At 37.4% G+C, this 21,880-nt stretch overlaps 2 protein-coding genes across 7 annotated transcripts in view; one reads left to right on the forward strand and one right to left on the reverse strand.

Moving 5' to 3' along the window:
- Positions 1 to 21,880, reverse strand: part of DIP-epsilon (Dpr-interacting protein epsilon) — a 293,049-nt gene that overhangs the window by 154,277 nt on the left and 116,892 nt on the right. For 5 of the 6 annotated variants that reach the window (XR_011420230.1, XM_070219383.1, XM_070219385.1 and 2 more), the window contains one exon: positions 7,003 to 7,109. The exons of the other annotated variant lie outside the window; for it this stretch is intronic. Coding sequence is in view for 2 of the 5 variants with exons in the window: in XM_070219383.1 (XP_070075484.1) it covers positions 7,003 to 7,109 (107 nt within the window). In the remaining 3 variants the exon portion in view is untranslated. The remainder of the gene's footprint in view (positions 1 to 7,002; positions 7,110 to 21,880) is intronic. 6 annotated transcript variants of the gene reach the window in all.
- The window catches only part of LOC108054720 (uncharacterized), a 158,251-nt gene that overhangs the window by 3,488 nt on the left and 132,883 nt on the right, over positions 1 to 21,880 (forward strand).

Genomic DNA, 21,880 nt, shown 5'->3' on the forward strand with positions numbered 1-21,880 from the left:
ATATATGCCCTGCAAAATCAAGCAAAGTAAACACAAAAAAAACTATTTAATAGTAAAAACTGCGCCAACCCATAAAAAAAAATGCCCCAAAAAATAGTAGATTACCTATAAAATAGTAGATGACCTACAAAATAGTATTTAGCCCGAAAAAAATTGTTGTTTTTTTTAATTTATGTTTTTAATTTTTTTTTATTCTTCATTTAGTTTGTTATATTAATTTATATGGAAGTTATTTATATACACTTACATTTCACAGATACTTAAACTTGCAAATCAGGTTTATTGCCTCCGCTGGTAATCGAACCGCGCCGCAACCATCGGAGACGAGCACTCTTACCACTAGGCCACAGAAGAATGATTTTTGTAGAGGAAAATCTATAGACTTAAAATCAACATTTAGCAAAAAAAAAAAAAAAAACATTATCTGCAAAAGCGGGATTTGAACTCACGACCCAGAGGTTATGAGTCGGATACTCTAACCACCCTAAGTCCAGAAAAATAGTTGACATACAGTTTAAAATCGTATTTTTAAAACAACAAAATATATGAAGGAAAAAAATAATTGTGTTACGATATGAATTGTGGTGTTACTATTTAATGCCCCAAAAAATAAAACAACAAAATACACGCAAACAAATAAAATAGTTTTGCTACTATATTAATTGAGACGTTACTATTAACTTGCCGAATGAATAAAACAACAAAATACATGAAAATTTCGTAAAAAGGTTATCTACTATTACTATTCAATGACCCAAAAAGTAAAACAACAAAATACATAAAAAATTCAGAAAATAGTGAAATAGAATTTTTCTATGTTAATTTTACATAGTTTTTTTTTTGTGTGTATGAACACGTTGTGTTCGCTTGCTGCGCCTGACTTTAACAGCTGTTATTTTAACATTGGACTGTTAACTTAACATTTGCGGTATGTAACATTTCATTTTGATCTATTCTTAATACGTTTCCAATAATGTTTCAAAAATGTTAATACTTGTAAAATATACATTTATGCCAAAAAAACTGGTCAAATGCCCCATAGTGCATTGGTATGAACGGTAGTCGAATCTGTTGCATATTTAGATCAGTGTTTAAAAAACTGTCTGAATTTTCATTTAGCCTGCTTTCGCTTTTGCTGCTGCTTCTGAAAAAGTCGGCAGTCGCAGTCGAAGCAAAATCAAAATCTGAGAACTGCCGACTGTCGAAGCAGTAGCAAGTCGTTGCTTTCTGATTTTTAGCTGCTGCTGTGCTGCGGCTTTCAGTCGGTAGCAACAGTAGAAGGAGCAGCTAGCAAAAATTTCTGGAAGTTGCTTTTGCTTCTGCTGCTTCTGAAAAAGTCGGCAGTCGCTGTCGAAGCAAAAGCAAAATACGAGAGCTGCCGACTGTCGAAGCAATATGCTTCTTCTTCTTTAAAGCAGCAGCAAGGAAACATTTTGGGGAGGAAAAAAGCTGCTATACGCCTTTTCAAAATGTTTTTATCATTATAAGTAAGGGGCTGTCCATATATTACGTAATCAAGTTTTTGGTGATTTTTGACCCCCTCCCCCCCCTGGTGATCAAACGTAATCATTCAAAAAACAACCCCCCCCCCCCAATGATTACGTAATCCCCAGAATAAATTTTTTTTTGTTTTAATCTGTGGATTCAAACGGAGATGCAACCCAATCTTTAATATTGTTTATAAATGAAGTTTGGTATGACACATTCGGTTCGTCTACGCTGATATTATCCCCAACATACTCTTCGTCAAGCCATTCCAGGTCTTCGCGTCCTTCGTGTGATTGAACCACTAAACATTCTTTTTTTCGCCGCCCAGCCACTACAAAAATTTTTTCTCTGCTTTCCTATTTAAGTTTGTAGCAGGGACCGTAACTGTTATAAGTTTTATTTTAAAAATCACACTTTAACAGTTATTTTCTGATTTGTAAAGTAAAACTCAAGGAATAACTGTTATTTTTTGAGTTTTATAATAAAAGTTGGCAAATAACAGTTATTCGTCGTGATCAAAAATAAAACTCAAACTTGATTTATGGCGATTTTGTGGGTAAAATAAATTTAAAAAAAATATAGGTATAAAATATGCACGGTTGCCTTTTTTAACAAATTTTTAGTAAGTTATATAAAACACGGGAATCATGTTTTTTTTAATTATTTCATTTTTTCAAAAATGTCAAGGGAATAACTGTTATTCATAAAAATCAAAAAATAACAGTTATTTTTTGAGTTTTATTATAAAAATCAAAAAATAAAAATCATTACGGATTTGTAAACTACAATGCGTGATTTTTTTGTATGAAAAATTTACAATAACACTTATTTTTGGTCCCTGGTTTGTAGATAAATTTCAAGGAAAAAAGTTTTTAAATAAATTCTTTAAATAAAAAAATTAATATAAAATGATTACGTAATCATTGTACAAGACCCCCCCCCCCCCCCGCCCCTCCCCATGTAATCAAACATAATCATTTCAATGACCCCCTCCCCCCCCTAGGTGATTACGTAATATATGGACAGCCCCTTAAAATAAAAAAAATCTCGGTAATGATTAAATTTCAATTTTTATATTTTTCTTCAATTGTTCTAACTTTTCTTATCCAATTAGTCTAATAGTACAAATTTAATCAATAAAATATTACCAGGAGAAGATAAATTACAACAACAAACTTTTAAAAACATTGGGCGACCACACTACTACTATTTTGACCGCAGCTGTATACTTTTATGTTTTTTGACTATGTTTTCTAGAATTTGTTTCTGCCTTAAAAAAAATCTTAAAAATTTTTTAAGTATGGGGTTTAAAAGATAAAGGGTGTATCTTTTAAAAAACTTTAACATCGAATCAAACCATGCATCCATTTGCCTCTGAGAGCTCCGCAAAGTTGGCCAATTTCAGCATTTTTCGAACTTTGAGGACCTTTTGCTCAGAATCCTTGCGTCGGGGAACTTTTTGGAAAACTCAGTTTAACTTGGGAATTCGTAACGAATCCAAAAATATAGCATCCATCGAGGTAAATTTTAAAAGCACTAAAAATGCTGCACAGTGTAATTATTAAAATTAAACTCGTCAAATTTTGCATTAGCTGAAAGGAAATGAATAATTTTATTTGTACTTGAGCAAATTATCGACTTTCAAGTAGAAACATAAACACACATTGTGTGTATGTATTGAATATTACATGTATTGTACAAATCAAAACATATCCAAATATACATACGTTTTTGGGCTAAAGTTCGAATCTTAAGATATTTAACTTGGAAACATTTTGGCTTTGTTTACAGAATTTGTAGTAATTTTGTATCTTCTTCCATGGTGGAAATTAAATAAGGCTCTTACTTCTGCTACAAAATGAAAAATATTTTCTTTAAAATAAAACCTAAGCATTTTATCCACAGGACTGACTATTGATCGAAAGTCATATTGATCGGAACAGCAGTTAAAGTTTTTAAAATTCAAAACAAATTTTAACTAAAATTGTCCTTTTGCCCTCCCCCTTCCCCACAGCACTACCCCTCCCCCACGACAGTTTTCTTGGCTGCTCCTCTCTCGGCCGTCGCTCTCTTGCCATCCGCTCTCTGGGTTTCGCTCTCTCGGCGGGCTCCCACGAAATGCAACGCAATAACTTAGGAAATCTAAATAAATTCGGTAAAAATACTTTAAAAAAATGTTAAAAACTTAAAAAATTAAACTTAAGCATTTGGCCATAGAATAACCATTTACTAAAAAATCATCTCGATCGGAGCAGCGGTTTAGATTTTTTAAATCGAAAAGTTAATTTTAAATCAAATAAAAACACCTCTTAACGAGGTAAAAAACTAGTGACGATCGCACCTTCAACATACAAAAGTTCTGATATCAACATTTGTGACGAAAAATTATTACACTCGTCATTAAATAGACTTTCTAATATTTTCTCATTCGGCCCGCCCTAGCAAACTATTCCAGCCTTTTTCCCTTCACAGGCATTTTCTATTGCAGCGTGCCGAATGAAAAAATATTAGAAAGTCTTTTTAATGACGAGTGTAATAATTGTTTACATTTGCTCTCATAGGAGCTAAATATACATTTAAATTTAAATTGGTCAATCATAATTTGTAAGCCATTGTATTTAAACAAATTAAGTTAAAAAGGCCTTTAAGTATTTCAAAATACCTTTTAAACGAGGTATAGCACATGTCTGTAGCTTCAGTAGTGTACAACTTACGAACTAACAAAATTTAGCTTTTTTCCCTCTAAAGCAGTGGGTTTTTCCAAAAGACGTAAAACAAAAGTTTCCTATTTGGAACTCCTTAAAACAATTGAAATGATTCCATGACCCTTAAATACAGTTTGGATACGCACATACTAAATTCAATGCTTTGGCTGCGTAAGTTGTTTTGATATATACCAAAATTTAAGGAATCTCAAGGGCTATACAGTTTAAAGTTTTCAAGAAAATCGTTAGAGCCGTTTTTGAGAAAAATAAAAAAAAGCTAAAAAAAAAAAGTTTTTAAAAATTGTCTTTTGTTCATATCTTTTAACCTATTACATTTACACAAATTGCATATAGAAGGCGTTTATAGCATTTAAGAATACCTTTCAAACGAGATGCAGCACAAGCCTGTAGCTTTAGTAGTATAGAAGTAACGGCTTTCCGAATTTTAGCTATTTATAGCTGTTTTCCCGCTAAACTAGCGGGTTTTTCCAAAAGTGGTAGAACAAAAGTTTTTTATATCGATGTGATGAACGTCATATCAAATTTTCAGAACTTAAAAAACATATTTTGGACAAACTGACAAACAGAATTAAATTTTCATTTTGGGAAGAAGAAGAAAATCTTATTTTGGCTATAACTTTTGAACGGAGCGTTGGATTTTATCACCACCGGCCCCAACAGCTCCAAATTTCGAAATTTGCACTTTTTCACTGTCACCGCTCTCTCTCCCAATCCAATTGGTTTTCTTTAAGTCTTGGTATGCAATCCTTTAAGTTTTTGCAATACCTTTCGATTGGTGTATTACTCATTACGATCTGACTATCACAGCAGATTTTCATTTCTTCGTGTATATATAGTAGTCGCCTTCGCACACTCTCCTGGTGCGCTTCGTCACTACATGGACTGCCGTCCATAGTGATGTAGCCCCCAAATTATGGATATTATGGATATCGAAATTTCTTTTAGATTTCTAATTAGGCCCTTTCAAGACCTAAAATTCTGCAAAATCAAAATTTCGAAATTCCAACCACTTTAGAAGCTAAGCTTAAGTAAAACTAATGATTTTTTGCTCTAAATATGGATATTGGAGCTGTTTGGGGCCACTGGGGGGACATGTCGGACCTTAGTGGGCGCCTACGCCCCCAATAGAATACTGTGAAAAAATTTGGCTGCTCTAGCTCTTATGGTTTTGGCTGTGGTCGTATCCCCCTAAATATCGGTCTTTCATTTCATAATCTTTAGAGATGAATGTGATCCAAGTAAAAGTGGTGAACTTGTATATTTTTTTTATCAGTTACAATGTTATCAATGCAATTTTAATTTGCGCACAAATATGTATACGAACTAACTTATTATTTTCCGATTCCACATTTGATTAATAACACTATGCAGCATCAAAAATTAACCTCGATGAATGCTATATTTTTGGATTCGTTACGAATTCCCAAGTTAAACTGCGTTTTCCAAAGAGTTCCCCGACGCAAGGATTCTTAGCAAAAGGACCTCAAAGTTCGAAAAATGCTGAAATTGACCAACTTTGCGGAGCTCTCAGAGGCAAATGGATGCATGGCTTGGTTCGAAGTTAAAGTTTTTTAAAAGATACACCCTTTATCTTTCAAACCCCATACATAAAATAATTTTAGGATTTTTTTTAAGGCAGAAATAAATTCCAAAAAACAACTGAAAAACATACAGCTGCGGTCAAAATAGTAGCAGTGTTGCCGCCTTGTGTTTTTAAAAGTTTCATGTTGTAATTTTTTCTTATCCAATTAGTCTAATAGTAAAATTATAATCATACAATATTACCAGGAAAAGATCAATTACAACAACAAACTTTCAAATACACAGGGCGGCAACACTACTAGCATTTTGACCGCAGCTGTATACTTTTATGTTTTTTGACTATGTTTTCTAGAATTTGTTTCTGCCTTAAAAAAAATCTTAAAAATTAAGTATGGGGTTTAAAAGATAAAGGGTGTATCTTTTAAAAAACTTTAACACCGAATCAAACCATGCATCCATTTGCGTCTGAGAGCTCCGGAAAGTTGGCCAATTTCTGCATTTTTCGAACTCTGAGGTCCCTTTGCTAAGAATCCTTGCGTCGGGGAACTTTTTGGAAAACGCTGTTTAACTTGAAAATTCGTAACGATTCCAAAAATATAGCATCCATCGAGGTAAATTTAAAAAGCACTAAAAATTCTGCACAGTGTTATTTGAGCTCCTTCTCCCCTAATCATTAGTTTTGAGTTTTATTTTTCCGATCAGAAATAATGATTATTTTTGATTTTTATTTTTAAACTCAAATATAATGATTATTTTTTAATCACAAAAATAAAAATCATGGTAAAAATGGATAGATTAACCAAAGAGGATCACTATGGAGTTTTCCTCTTTTGCGTAAGTCGATCCTAAGTGCTTGATTTTTTGGTTACAAAAATAGATCAATAACACAGGCCGACAAAATGTGACATGGGTCGGTGTCCAGGCCTGCCACCATTTTATTTCGATAAATGAGGCCAATAGACCATCAGCTCTGGTATTTGCGGTATCTTTAATTTAAAAAAAATCACAAATTTTCTTCGTCTTTTTGAATATATCTTCAAGAGTGGTCAACCAATTTTCGTATTCTTTTCGGAATTCAATTGTAATTTGTAATTTTTAAAATTGTTTTTCTTACTTTCTTCACAGTGACAAGCAAACCACAGTGACCCAAACCATTGAATATTATTGGTTCTCGATTAATTTCGAATTAGACCTATATGAATTTATCTACGTTTAACTTGCGTCGTTAACATTTCCTTTTACTTACCTTATAAGAGCCAAGGTTCTTGACCGAACAAGCTAATTTTACGTTACGCCCTGCGGGCACTGTAATATTCTCGATGACATCTGTAAACTCGGGATCTTCGCTGATGACTGCAATTAAAAAACCAAAACAAAATGTAAATTGATGACATAAACTATGTTTGGGACTATTGTTTTTTTGTATTCCTTTATCTTGTAGTATATAAATTAAGAAATACTAACCCCAAAAATTATAATGTTCGGGCAGTCAGATCCGAAAATACAACATTTTTGGTATCAAAGCAGGAAGCTTAAGCATAGAGTAAGAAACTACATATGTATGTACATATGTATGTATATAGAGCAGCGGTCGGCAGCGCCCTATTAAGTGAGCATAGGGTTTTGTTCGGCCGGCGCGCTGCTCGCACATGTATAACGTAGCTGCTCAGTGCAAATTACTTACACAAATATAAAACAAAATGTCAACGTATGTGTGTGCCGACCGCTGCACTATGGGGTAAAAGTCCCCTTTTACTGGCATTTAATATTACAAGTGAACCAAAAGAGATTTTTGACTGCGGTTTTTTGTAATATGTTACTATAGACCTAAGGAAACTATCCTAAGAAGTGGGCGTGTCAAAACCGCCTCCCCCCCCCTCCCCACAAAAAATTTTTTTTTATATTACAGGCATCTTTAGAACTGCATTTATTAAATTTTGCTTCCAATATGTGCTAAGATTTTAGAATTCTAGGTTTTTTGCCACGCCCCTTTCGCCCTCAAAAAATTGAAAAATTAGATCTTTAGTTTCTTTAAGAAGCTCCAATTTAAGTGGACGACAGAACCTTATTGACTGTGGGGTGCGATTATTCCATAGCACATTTCCGGATGCGTCAATCAGTCGAAGAGGCATAATAGTAGTGGCAAAAAGACAAGAATCTGTATCACATGATTTTTTATCTGCGTAAGCCTGGTTATAATTCCCCTGCCCAGTACTTCCATCGAATCCATAGCTTACGATGAGCTCAGCAGATAGAAAATCAGTGTGTTGATTGGCTAAAACATTTTGAATTACATCCTCCTGTAGTGCCACAATTCGAAAAGACGTATGGACTAAAAGGTCTTGCAGAGAGACTTTAGCTACAGTCTCCGAAACATCAATGTTCACCGGTCTACATTTTTTCTTTTGCTCTGCTACTTCTTTGTATAAGGGGTAAATATCGACTTTTCTTTTTCTTACATCATCCCGGAAAGCACAATACTGCTCCTTGGTATAGCCTTGATCCAATATTAACGCCAGCGCTTCATCTTTGGACGCACGTATGGGTTGCTCACTGGGCTTTGTTAGGCTTTCCCTGACTTCCTTGGCTTTCTCCGGGGTACTTGCAAGTATTCTGAGAACTGCAGCAAGATCACGTAGTCCCTGTCTCCAGGCGGCTGCGCTTGCTGCTTGAACTAACAAGAGGACTTCATTGCTCTGCGTGTTTGCTAGTTCAGCTGCTTCCAGTCTTTGAGCCCTATCACCTTTCGACGCAAATGGAATTAGTGGCCGTCCAAAAGGTTTTTTTAATGGCAAAATTGTTACATCGCTTAACCAATTTGAATGTTTTTTTTCGAAAAACTTGTAATTTCTATTACACTTTTGCCATTTGTAATGCAAGGTTTTGCAGAATTGCAAGCTTTTTACTTTTAATGTTTCTTTATCCACATTGTTGTTTGAGTGGCTTTCGAAAAAACAATGTACAGCCTTCTCTTGCTCACGCCGGCCCTTCTCGCTATTCCATACAGCGAACAAATCGACGTTGGCAAATGTGAGGTTACCTGAGAAAAATTAGATTTGCACCAATAGTGCGGAAAAGTGCAGAATAAGACTAACACCTATGGATTCAGAATTGACAACACTACAACATACACTTGGACGCACTTTAAACTAATCTAAACTTCTTTTCCAAAATCCTTTCCAAAGTTGAAAATATTTTTCAGAATCCAGCTAAAGATGCAGTTATAAAATTAACAAATATTAGTATAAACACGCACAATTTGAACAATTAGTTACATTTAACATATAGTCCAAACCTGGGAAATCCATTTTCAAAAGTTAGATTGTTTATTTGTTGTTTTGTACGCGAATAAGAAGATATCAAAGTTCACCACAAAAACTGTGCAAACTTGGCACGTGCGCTTTCATAAACAACAGCTGACTTTGCAGCTGTTATTTTAACATAACACTGTTAAAAATTAACATTTTAAGTATAAGGCATAACAGTTTGATGTTTTGTTAATACGTTCCCATTACTTTTTTTCCAATTTGAACACTTTTAAAAAATGCCTAAATGCCAGTAAAAGGGGACTTTTACCCCATAGTGCGCTGATATAGAGGCACCATTTGCTCTGCCCGAATCTCTACCCAAACTCTGCTGAGAGCCAATTCAAGGACAAGTTCGAAGCGAACGTCGATTTCTCACCGCATCCAACAAGTGCGAAGCAACAGCAATAGTAGTGAGAGTCCACGTACAAAAAACAAAACAGTGAGTGAGAGCGGTGCAGATATATAAAATCCTTAAATCTCACCATGGGCCCAAAATTCATGTTTGAATCGATCATATTAAAAAAAAAGAGAGAACGCTATCGGGTGCCCCGACCATCAGATACCCGTTACTCTGCTAAAGGGAGTGCGAAGGAGATGGAGGTAAGAACGTTGATCCGCCGCAACTTTTTAACGAATGGTCCGATTTAAAAAATTCTACATTTCGATAGGTATTGATAAACACAATAAAACTGCATTTTTACATTTCCAAAATATTGAAATTTTTAAAATCGTGTATAAGCGATTGTGGGCGTTAGAGGGGGCGTGGCACCCTTTTGAAACAAACTTGCGCTGCAACTCCTAGAATCTGCATGCAAAATGTCAATCTTCTAGCTTTTATAGTTTCCGAGATCTCAGCGTTCATACGGACGAACAGACAGACAGACGGACAGACGGACATGGCTATATCGACTCGGCTAGTGACCCTGATCAAGAATATATATACTTTATAGGGTCGGAAATGCTTCCTTCTAGCTGTTACATACTTTTGCACGAATACAATATACCCTTTTATTCATCCGCTAAATCTATTATTTTGGTATTTCCTTACTATTTCCTTAGCTCAACTGAGTACCGCGGTGAAAAAAGTCCCCGGCTAAAGGCTTTAGCTACAGTGGCTCGCAGCTTATTTCGTGTACACACAAAAAAATTTGCTTGGTAAAATTGACCAACAAAGATAGTTACGTAACTATTAAAATAGTTACGTGTATTTTGTTTTTGCTTTGGGTTTGTGTCTTTGCTAATTGTGTGTATTTTGTTGTTGTAGAATGATTATTTACTTAGTAGAATTGACAATTTTGCTGGTTGGGGCCTGTTTGACAATTATTACAGTTGATTTTACCAAGTTTTTTTTTGTGTGCAGAGCTAAAATAAAACTTATAAGTCGTATTACTCATAAAGTAAAATAGATATCAAATAAATTTCTTTGCAGCTTTATTCAGTGTTATACTAATTTACATTAAACCATTTTATTATTTTTTTAATCTGTTAGGTAATACTTAAATCGAACAAATTTCAATAAAAGTTGCTTTTTAGAAGTCGCAGCTTATTTCGTGCACGCAACAAAATCCTTAAAATATATGTTAAAACTTTTATGAAAAATGTAGTGGGGCTTTTGTTATGTTTGGTAATATCTTCAAAACATATTATCACAAGAAAAAGCTAATATCTTTGGATAATTTAGTATACTACGTAATTAACGTGCTTAAAATTGTATTTTATTGAAAAAAAATCCTTAAAAATAAAATAAGAATCAGGTTATTCTTGAAAGTCAACAATTTGTGAGAGTCAGTATATTTTTGCCTAAGTATTAGCGAAGACAGCAGCTAAGTTATTCACCCGAAATGCGACCTTGCTATTAGCGAGGATCCGATCCTCACACTAATCACCCGAAAATACCATACTTAAGGATTTTGGGATTTCACTCATACGACGTTCACACTAGAAGCCATGATTTCCGCCTCTTTTGTATCAGCGTCTCTCGTGACCAGTTCGTTCGCTCCGTAAAAATTACTTAATTCGATCGCATCCAATCATCCGCGAGTGAATTCCCTGCTATTCTGTGCATATTTTCTCCTATTACTGTTCCTATTCTTGTTGGTGAGTTAATTTCTCCGAAATGTTGTCGTTTTCTGACTGAAGTTTCCCAGAACACAGAAACCACCGACCACGTGCGATTTCCAAGAATTGCAAAACTTTGCGAGCCCTCCCTCTGCGCACAGCAAGGAGCTGGAGCCGCTACAGCGGTAACATTTTTTTTTGCATCCGTGCCACGCGAGAGCGACGCCCAGGATTTGCATCAGCTCTACGCCTGGATTTAACATTTCATCAGAGCCCACGCCTGGGTCGTATTTCATCATCGACACGCCTGAATCTACATAAAGGATTTCTGTAAAGGCGCACACCGCGTGAAGTGGATCTTTTCTCCTTTCCACGCCTGGACTACCGTACTGTTCGTAATACCGGACCTAGTTTGTCAGCGTCCAACCGCAAGCGGCATCAAGGAACGCCGTTTCTACCTCACCAAAATCGACAGGTCCGATCCAGTCGGACGAAATTCGGACGAATCCCACCGGCGCCGATTCGTCAAATCCGCGCATGCACGCGCAAACACGAAGTCTCATCCCAATTGGAATTTCAGTTCCAATTCTGGTTCCAGTTCACGTTGGCCGGTGCTGCCAACTTGTTCTTTGTATCGCATTAAGTAAAAGTAGTTTAGTTTGCTTCTTTCCCAACACATTTAAGATACGATTCTAATTTACTTTACGATTCCTATTTAGCCAACATTATTTCGTGTGTGCTTATGATATAGATTGACATATATAACCATTACATAAACACTTCAAAGTTCTACAGCACACATCGATCGTCATCAGGCCTGCTGACTTCGTTGGAGAGTTCGTAAGTACGGCATAGCCGTCAAAACATTTAACTATATATTCATTCTTGTCTAAGCCCACACATTTGATATATATATTTACTTAACTACTATCATATAATATATACCGTACATTGGACATCAAATAAGAATCGTTTGCATCAGAATAACTTAACTTGATCTGCCTTAGTGCCTTTTGTTTGAATAAGAATATCGTATATCGATAACATAATGTAATCAGCCACGATTTAACGTAAAGTAAATAATTCCTTTCATTTTTCTTTTTGACAATCGTAAATACAATCACGACCGTATAGAGAGTCGCTTAACGTAAGCAACGTTTTAGTCTTAAGGACTTAGTGTTAGCATTATTAGTATTAAGAATGAACCGTATTATCGCATTTGGAGTATTAAAGATGAAGTTTAATATGAATTAAATTGTTATCTTTTGAGGGCCCCTAAGAGAATGTAGCGCAGCGGTTGTTTAAGGGTAGAGTCTGATGAGGCTTTACAGGTAGGGTGGGTATAGAAGGCGGCCATTACCATCTGGGCCTCCATCTTCGATAGGTACACTTTTTCGTCCGAATCTTAGCCGTTGGGTTTAAGTTCTTATCGTTATCGTTTCTCTGTCTACTACTGTTAGTTCTGTGACACTCTTGTTCTATCTTAACACAAACCCACACCCAGCTCCCTGAGTAGGCCGGTCGAAACGTAGACAGAGGTGTTAGGGTGGACAACGCTCATTGAGTGTGTTCGTTACAGAATTAAATGGCGCCCAACGTGGGGCCAGCCCGATGCCTGATTAGGCATCTGTCGTTTGACAGCCGAGCTTCCCGAAAATAGTCCAATCCATCCATTTTTGTAAAATTGTAGTTTCAGTCGGTATTTCATTTTTGACTTGGATTTGATGGTCTCTGGACAGATTCGGAGCCATACCAGCAAAAATGTTATACTTTTGTAATATGTTTTTCTATCAGTTCGGTCATAGTCGAACATTATAGTTAATAACATTCCAATTTGATTATTTGATACTTAGGATTTATAGCTCTGATTTAAAGTCGGTTCTATACCAGGTTTTCAGTTTTCAAACAATACCTCCTTTTAAAAATAAAATCGAGACTTGCTCTAGCTGGATAGATTTGGCTAGATCCTCTTTTATTTGGAAAAGGCTTCAAAACATCATTTTGTTATAATTAATTCCGCCAACACTTACAGTTTATAATTCGTACCTATCGAACAAAAATCAACCTGCTGCTGCATTACTCCTCAGGATAAGCCCCTCATATTTTTATGATATTATCGCATTTCTCAAAGATTTCTCTCGTTTTGTCATTGTTAAATGATTACCGTATATTTCTATCGAACCTTTTCGCTTTTGATATTTACATTTAATAGTTAGCTTTATTCAGTCTATATTTTGAATCCCTGTGAATCATTCGCTCCAAGGTTTTCTTCTTTAAGTTAGTAAGTGGTTTCGTTTAGCTAATCGGTTAAAGATGTCGGTTAGGCACAGCAACGAGAACCTAGTTTCTCTAGGGGATGATAGTTCAGTGACGTGCACCCTTTGTAATGGAGTGGTTTTTGATTTGGATTTGATTGAAACCCCTTGCAAACATTGTTTTCTCAAGGCTTGTCTACAAAACTGGTTGCAGGACAACAACACTTGTCCGACTTGCTCTCAACCATGTTCTCAGTCCCAGACAGGACCTAATCCCAATCCCGTTATGGAAAATCGTATGGTGACCAGATCTATGTCTCGCAACGTGCATAACCAGAACAATGCGACCATAACGCAGAATCCAAACCCCAACCTCCAGCAAGAGAATAGACAAGCCAATATTTCAAATACGGCCGAAGACATGGATCTGCAAAGTATCGCGGATAAAATACGAACATTGGTAGTAGCCATAACAGATACCATTATGCACAAAATGACTACGATGTTTAGCCAATCGAATAGGTCCACATTTGTTGACAACAGTACAACTCAACAACAGCAAGAATTCCGCAACAATTCAGGACAAGTCGATTTTCAGAACAGTCAGGGTCAAAACATTCAGCGAGTCAGGAACTGTCTAGACGTGCGAAGCGATCTTTCATTGGATCGTCCTGACAGAATTTCAAGCGTGATTTCAAATTGGCGAATCAAGTTTAGTGGGTCAGCTAACGACATTGCAGTTGAGGATTTTATATACCGTGTAAACTGTCTTACTACACAAAGCCTAAACGGAAATTTCGATTTGCTATCGCGGTTTGCAAATTTGTTGTTTGCAGGTCCTGCTTTATCTTTTTACTGGCGTGTACATAGGTCGGTAGATGAGATGAGTTGGCGTATATTGTGTAGGCGTTTAAAGGAAAGATACTCGGATCAGAGATCAGACCGCGAGATTAAAAGCGTTATGCGTCGTCGTAAACAGGGGTCAAACGAAAGTTTTGATGAATTCCTCGACGCAATGCTCATCATAGCCAATTCTCTTCGCGAGCCCATGCATGATAACGAGCTAACCAGCGAAGTCCGTCACAATCTGAAGCTAGACCTGAAACGTGAGCTATTGCATGTTGACACCCCTTCTTTGGAAACTTTACGTAAGGCGTGTCACCGCCACGAAGAATTTTATCGTAGCACTCGTTCAAAGCCAGTTCAACGCCCGAATCCAACTAAACGGTTTGTCAACACAATTCTTCATGAATACGATTCGGAAGATCTGTCTGAAGAAGAAGCCAATGTCGAGGACGAGGTCTGCGCACTTAGATCTGCAGACAAATTCGTATGCTGGAACTGTGACGAAAAAGGTCACAGGTACCACGATTGCCTTAAACCTCATCGTATTTTCTGTTACGGTTGTGGCACACTCGACGTATATAAGACCAGTTGCGAAAAATGTAATCCGGTATCGGAAAACTCCAAGCAGGACATTCGCAAGTTCCAGAAAGTGGATGTCCGCCGTTAGCCTCGGATAAGCAAAATACTACGGATGCTGCGGCAAAGGACAATTTACCTGATATGTCTATTTCCAAACCTGATGTAACAACCACTCCAATCTTCAAGCCATATCACATTCGTTTGCAAGAGTATTTAAAACGAAGGCTTCAACTTTTTAAAGTCAATTCCATTGTCACTTGCAAACGTCGTTCTGCCATGCGTATTCGCAAATTCTGGATGCGCAAAAGAGCTTTTAACAGGTGCATTATTTCATCTATCATTCATAAAAAGAATGACATTCGGCCTTTTACAATATTAAACAAAAGCGTCATCGGTGGACAGCTTGCCCAACAAATAATATCCGACAAGGCCTATAACAAACTCAAAAGTGTAGTGCGTACCGCAGACGGTCAAATACAATCCGTGGCTGGCACAATCTCGATCCCCTTGACGTACAAGAATATAGTTTCAGACTTCGAGTTCCTAATAGTACCTTCCATACAACAAAGCGTGATATGCGGTATGGATTTCTGGGAAACCTTTGGCCTTACCATTCAACATTCGTTTTCAGTCAATGAAATCGTTTGCCAACCCGAGGACGACTCCTCTCACATCTGTTTGTCCAAAGCACAGAAAACCAAGTTGCAAAAGGTGATCGACTTCTTTCCATCATTCGAGAATGAGGGCTTAGGTTTGACCAGATTGATAGAGCACAATATAGACACGTCTACCGCAAAACCAATAAAGCAAAGGTTTTATCCTTTATCACCAGCTAAGGAAAAGCTTTTGTGTGTCGAAATCGATCGCATGATTGAAATGGACGTCATAGAAGAAGCACCATCATCACCCTGGTCTTCTCCAGTCACCTTGCACGTCAAACCTGGCAAGGTACGGTTTTGTCTCGACGCAAGGAAACTCAATGCAGTTACCGTTAAGGATGCTTATCCGATTCCTATAATGGATGGTCTGCTTAGTCGTCTCCCGCCAGTGTATTGCATTTCCAAAATAGATCTTAAGGATGCATTTTGGCAAATCTGCCTAGATCAAGAATCCCGTGCAAAGACAGCGTTTACAGTACCGAATCGTCCGCTCTACCAATTCAAAAGGATGCCGTTCGGTTTAACCAACGCTCCACAAACCATGTGCCGTTTAATGGACTTCGTAATTCCGTATCAGCTAAAATCGCATGTCCTAGTCTACCTTGATGATCTTTTGGTGTTGTCCAACAGTTTCGAAGACCATCTCCTACATCTTTCTGAGGTAGCCACACAACTGAGGAAAGCAGGATTAACAATAAATGTCCAGAAGAGTCAGTTCTGTTTGAAACAGGTCGATTACTTGGGTTATCTGGTGGGCGAAGGAACACTTAAAGTGAATCCAAACAAAATCAGCGCTGTCAGCGAATTCCCGGTTCCCAAAACTCAGAAACAGCTGAGAAGATTTCTTGGTATGACTGGTTGGTACCAGCGCTTCATCTCAAACTATTCCTCGGTCATATTCCACCTCACAGAGTTGCTACGTGGCAAGGCCTATCAATGGAATGAACTCGCTCAAGAGGCCTTCGAGAACATCAAGGCCAAGCTATGCTCTGCTCCCTGTCTCGTCCATCCGAACTACGAGAAACCATTCATTTTGCAATGCGATGCCTCACTACATGGTGTTGGTGCAGTGCTAGCCCAATGTGACGAGTCTGGTTGCGAACGACCAATAGCGTTCATGTCCAAGAAGCTCAACAAAGCCCAACGCAACTATACGGTTACTGAGCTCGAATGCATGGCTGTAGTCTTGGCGATTAAAAAGTTCAGGATGTATATCGATGGACATTCCTTCAAAGTAGTCACTGACCACTCCAGTTTGCGTTGGCTTATGAACCAATCCGATCTAAGCGGTAGACTGGCCAGATGGGCTATCAAACTGCAGGGTTTCTGCTTTGAAATCGAGCATCGTAAAGGAACTGAAAATGTCGTGGCGGATGCTCTTTCCCGTTCGTTTGAGGATGATGATGAAGTGGCTGCGATAACACTGGAAGTTCATCCTGAAATAGATCTCGCATCGGATGCTTTCCAATCGGAAGAATATTCGACACTCCGGCAAAAATTCTCATCCGCAGGACTGCCTGACTTTCAAGTAGTCGATGATTTCATCTATTACCGTGCTGCATTTCCCAATTCGATCGACACTGTACCAGACGATTGTTGGAAATTGTTTGTACCCGAGTCATTGCGCCAGAGCGTCATCAGGGCTGCCCATGACCAACCAACATCTGCTCATTGTGGAATGGCTAAATGCCTTGAGCGCATTCGCCGTCGTTTTTACTGGCCAAACATGGTAGTTAACGTGAGGGACTATATACGCAACTGCGAAACGTGTCAGACCACAAAGTATCCTACACGTTCCTTGAAACCACCTATGGGCGTACAAGTACACAGCGAAAGGATATTCCAACGTCTCTATCTGGACTTTATTGGACCGTTTCCGCGTTCCAAATCTGGCAACATTGGCATATTGATTATCCTGGATCACTTTTCCAAATTCACTTTTCTAAAGCCAGTGAAAAAGTTCACCACAAAAGTGATAGTCAATATACTTCGCGAGGAAATTTTCCCCTGCTTTGGTGTGCCTGAAACAGTCGTGAGTGACAACGGCACTCAGTTTAAAAGCCGTGACTTCTCCGACTTCCTTTCGAAATATGGCGTTCGGCACATGTTTACTGGTGCCTATGCTCCGCAGTCCAACGCAGCGGAGAGAGTCAACCGCTCAATCAACGCGGCCTTGAGAGCTTACATCCGCTCGGACCAGCGCGAATGGGATATTTTCCTCAGCAGCATCAATTGCTCACTTCGTAACTTCATCCATCAGTCCATCACCTTACCAGGTTGTATTTGGCCAACATATGATTTCACACGGCCAAGACTACAAGTTGTTGCGCAAGTTAGGCCTACTCGCCGAAGGAGATGTCGACCTCCCAAGGACTGATGAGTGTCAGAGAATTCGCTCTAGCATCCACAAACATCTAACCAAAGCTTATGAGACGAACCAGCGTACATATAACCTACGTACTAGACCCCGATCGTTTGAAGTAGGTCAAGAAGTGACAAAACGGAACTTTGCGTTGAGCAACGCAGCCAACAATTTCAACGCAAAACTAGCCCCAGTCGGAACAAAAGCGCGAGTTAAGGAGAAACTTGGGCAATCAATATATGTCCTGGAAGACATGAATGGCAAAGAGCTTGGTAAATTCCATGCCAAGGACATTTGGTAATCCCTCCTGACTCCTTTTTCAGCTTTTATTGTTAGTCACAGGGACTAAATATCAAAACTGTGGTTGTGAGAGTCAGTATATTTTTGCCTAAGTATTAGCGAAGACAGCAGCTAAGTTATTCACCCGAAATGCGACCTTGCTATTAGCGAGGATCCGATCCTCACACTAATCACCCGAAAATACCATACTTAAGGATTTTGGGATTTCACTCATACGACGTTCACACTAGAAGCCATGATTTCCGCCTCTTTTGTATCAGCGTCTCTCGTGACCAGTTCGTTCGCTCCGTAAAAATTACTTAATTCGATCGCATCCAATCATCCGCGAGTGAATTCCCTGCTATTCTGTGCATATTTTCTCCTATTACTGTTCCTATTCTTGTTGGTGAGTTAATTTCTCCGAAATGTTGTCGTTTTCTGACTGAAGTTTCCCAGAACACAGAAACCACCGACCACGTGCGATTTCCAAGAATTGCAAAACTTTGCGAGCCCTCCCTCTGCGCACAGCAAGGAGCTGGAGCCGCTACAGCGGTAACATTTTTTTTTGCATCCGTGCCACGCGAGAGCGACGCCCAGGATTTGCATCAGCTCTACGCCTGGATTTAACATTTCATCAGAGCCCACGCCTGGGTCGTATTTCATCATCGACACGCCTGAATCTACATAAAGGATTTCTGTAAAGGCGCACACCGCGTGAAGTGGATCTTTTCTCCTTTCCACGCCTGGACTACCGTACTGTTCGTAATACCGGACCTAGTTTGTCAGCGTCCAACCGCAAGCGGCATCAAGGAACTCCGTTTCTACCTCACCAAAATCGACAGGTCCGATCCAGTCGGACGAAATTCGGACGAATCCCACCGGCGCCGATTCGTCAAATCCGCGCATGCACGCGCAAACACGAAGTCTCATCCCAATTGGAATTTCAGTTCCAATTCTGGTTCCAGTTCACGTTGGCCGGTGCTGCCAACTTGTTCTTTGTATCGCATTAAGTAAAAGTAGTTTAGTTTGCTTCTTTCCCAACACATTTAAGATACGATTCTAATTTACTTTACGATTCCTATTTAGCCAACATTATTTCGTGTGTGCTTATGATATAGATTGACATATATAACCATTACATAAACACTTCAAAGTTCTACAGCACACATCGATCGTCATCAGGCCTGCTGACTTCGTTGGAGAGTTCGTAAGTGCGGCAAAGCCGTCAAAACATTTAACTATATATTCATTCTTGTCTAAGCCCACACATTTGATATATATATTTACTTAACTACTATCATATAATATATACCGTACATTGGACATCAAATAAGAATCGTTTGCATCAGAATAACTTAACTTGATCTGCCTTAGTGCCTTTTGTTTGAATAAGAATATCGTATATCGATAACATAATGTAATCAGCCACGATTTAACGTAAAGTAAATAATTCCTTTCATTTTTCTTTTTGATAATCGTAAATACAATCACGACCGTATAGAGAGTCGCTTAACGTAAGCAACGTTTTAGTCTTAAGGACTTAGTGTTAGCATTATTAGTATTAAGAATGAACCGTATTATCGCATTTGGAGTATTAAAGATGAAGTTTAATATGAATTAAATTGTTATCTTTTGTGGGCCCCTAAGAGAATGTAGCGCAGCGGTTGTTTAAGGGTAGAGTCTGATGAGGCTTTACAGGTAGGGTGGGTATAGAAGGCGGCCATTACCATCTGGGCCTCCATCTTCGATAGGTACACTTTCTCGTCAGAATCTTAGCCGTTGGGTTTAAGTTCTTATCGTTATCGTTTCTCTGTCTACTACTGTTAGTTCTGTGACACTCTTGTTCTATCTTAACACAAACCCACACCCAGCTCCCTGAGTAGGCCGGTCGAAACGTAGACAGAGGTGTTAGGGTGGACAACGCTCATTGAGTGTGTTCGTTACAAATTTTATTCTTTAATTAACGTTATATATAGTACTGACACTATGCTTAGCCTTAGGTGGGTGTGGTAAGAATCAGAACTCCGTTAAAATAACATAAAATGCGATTAATAGTAAGTATAATTAGTCAGTGAGCACTCTAATGAATAAAAAATATGATTCCAAATGAAAATGGGACGAATGACGTGCTTTATAGCCTATTTTAATAAGCTTAGAATAGTCTTAAATGTAAGACGTAGCATATTTCAACTTGATTGGTCTATAAGTGTGTGATCTCGCTTTAGGACGCGAATGGTTTCCACATAACATTGTTAGCCCATTCTGTTCTGATCAAGACTAGCTATTTTGGATACCGTATATGTTAATTTTGTTAACTTTTCGGTTAATTTTCTTCGGCTCTACTTCACTTAGAGTTATAAAGAATGCATTTTGGGACCATTCACACCACTCAATTTACTCATATGAAGCTTTTTTTTACATATTTTGAAAATCTAGGTCGTAAATCAACAGATTCTGTGATTTGTTAAATAATTTTACAAGTTTTTTTGATGTTTTGGCCATTTAATATTCAAAAGTTAAGTTAAGTTTACAAATAATTTACGGATAAATAACGGCAAATAGCAGAACAAATTTAAAAAAAAATGAAAATGTTAAAACAATAGCAACTAAATGTTTTCTTTCACGAATGATTTACGGCTAATTAACGGCAAATTCCCATTAAAAAAGATTTTGGAAATTTTGAACTTAGCTCAACTGAGTACCGAGGTGGGATAAAGTCCCCGGCTAAAGGCTTTAGCTACCTATTTGCCTCTCGTTTAGTCCTATGCTTAGCTAGCAGTTTTCGTCGTACTGAGTACTAGGCTTTAACTTTTTTTTGTACGTCAATATCTTGCATTGATTTTTGAAAAAATGCCGTCAACAATTTTTGTCTGGCATACTTACAAATTTTACACTTTTGCAACGCAATTGAATACCCTTATTATAATTAGCATAAAACGAACAGGAAAGGAAGCTAGCGGCCAGCCGAAGCTTAAATGCCCTTGCAGATCATTCCTATTAAGTAACAAAAAAAAAATTAAAAAGTCATTTTTTAATCTGTTCAAAAATTACAATAAGTTATAATATAAAAAAAAACACAATATTAACAATATAAATTTATAATTTATAATGAAGGGCTATTATATAATGAAATATTAATAAATAATTATTTAAATTCGTTAGATAAAATACAAATTAAAAAAAATGTATAAAATTTTTAATTTTTTTTAAATACATTTTTTTAAAAAATAAAAAAAAAAATATTTAAAAATGAACACTAAATTACATAATACCAAAAAATAAAAAAATTTTTAAATATTGTTTTATTAAATAATTGTAATTTTTTATTAGATAAAAAAATGACTTTTTACTTTTTGTCATTCAGAAATTGTCAAAACACTTAAAACTTAAAACTTATAACACAGGCCGACAAAATGTGACATGGGTCGGTGTCCAGGCCTGCCACCATTTTATTTCGATAAATGAGGCTTTTCTAAGCATATACCCCTATAGTCCATCAGCTCTGGTATTTGCGGTATCTTTAATTTAAGAAAATCACAAATTTTCTTTGTCTTTTGGGATATATCTTCAAGAGTGGTCAACCAATTTTGGTAATCTTTTCGGAATTAAATAGTTACATGTCTCTTTTATACGGTCGTTTTGGAAAATTCAATCTAACTCAACCACAAGAGGAGGTGGGCGCATTCAAAATTTAAAAGTCACAGCAAAGTTTAAAAATCTTCATTTGTGAACAGCGTTTAAAAATTAAATAAAAATATTTTCTTCTACAATGCATTTT

The sequence above is a fragment of the Drosophila takahashii genome, chromosome 2L (assembly GCF_030179915.1).
Source record: "Drosophila takahashii strain IR98-3 E-12201 chromosome 2L, DtakHiC1v2, whole genome shotgun sequence".
NCBI lineage: Eukaryota > Metazoa > Arthropoda > Insecta > Diptera > Drosophilidae > Drosophila > Drosophila takahashii.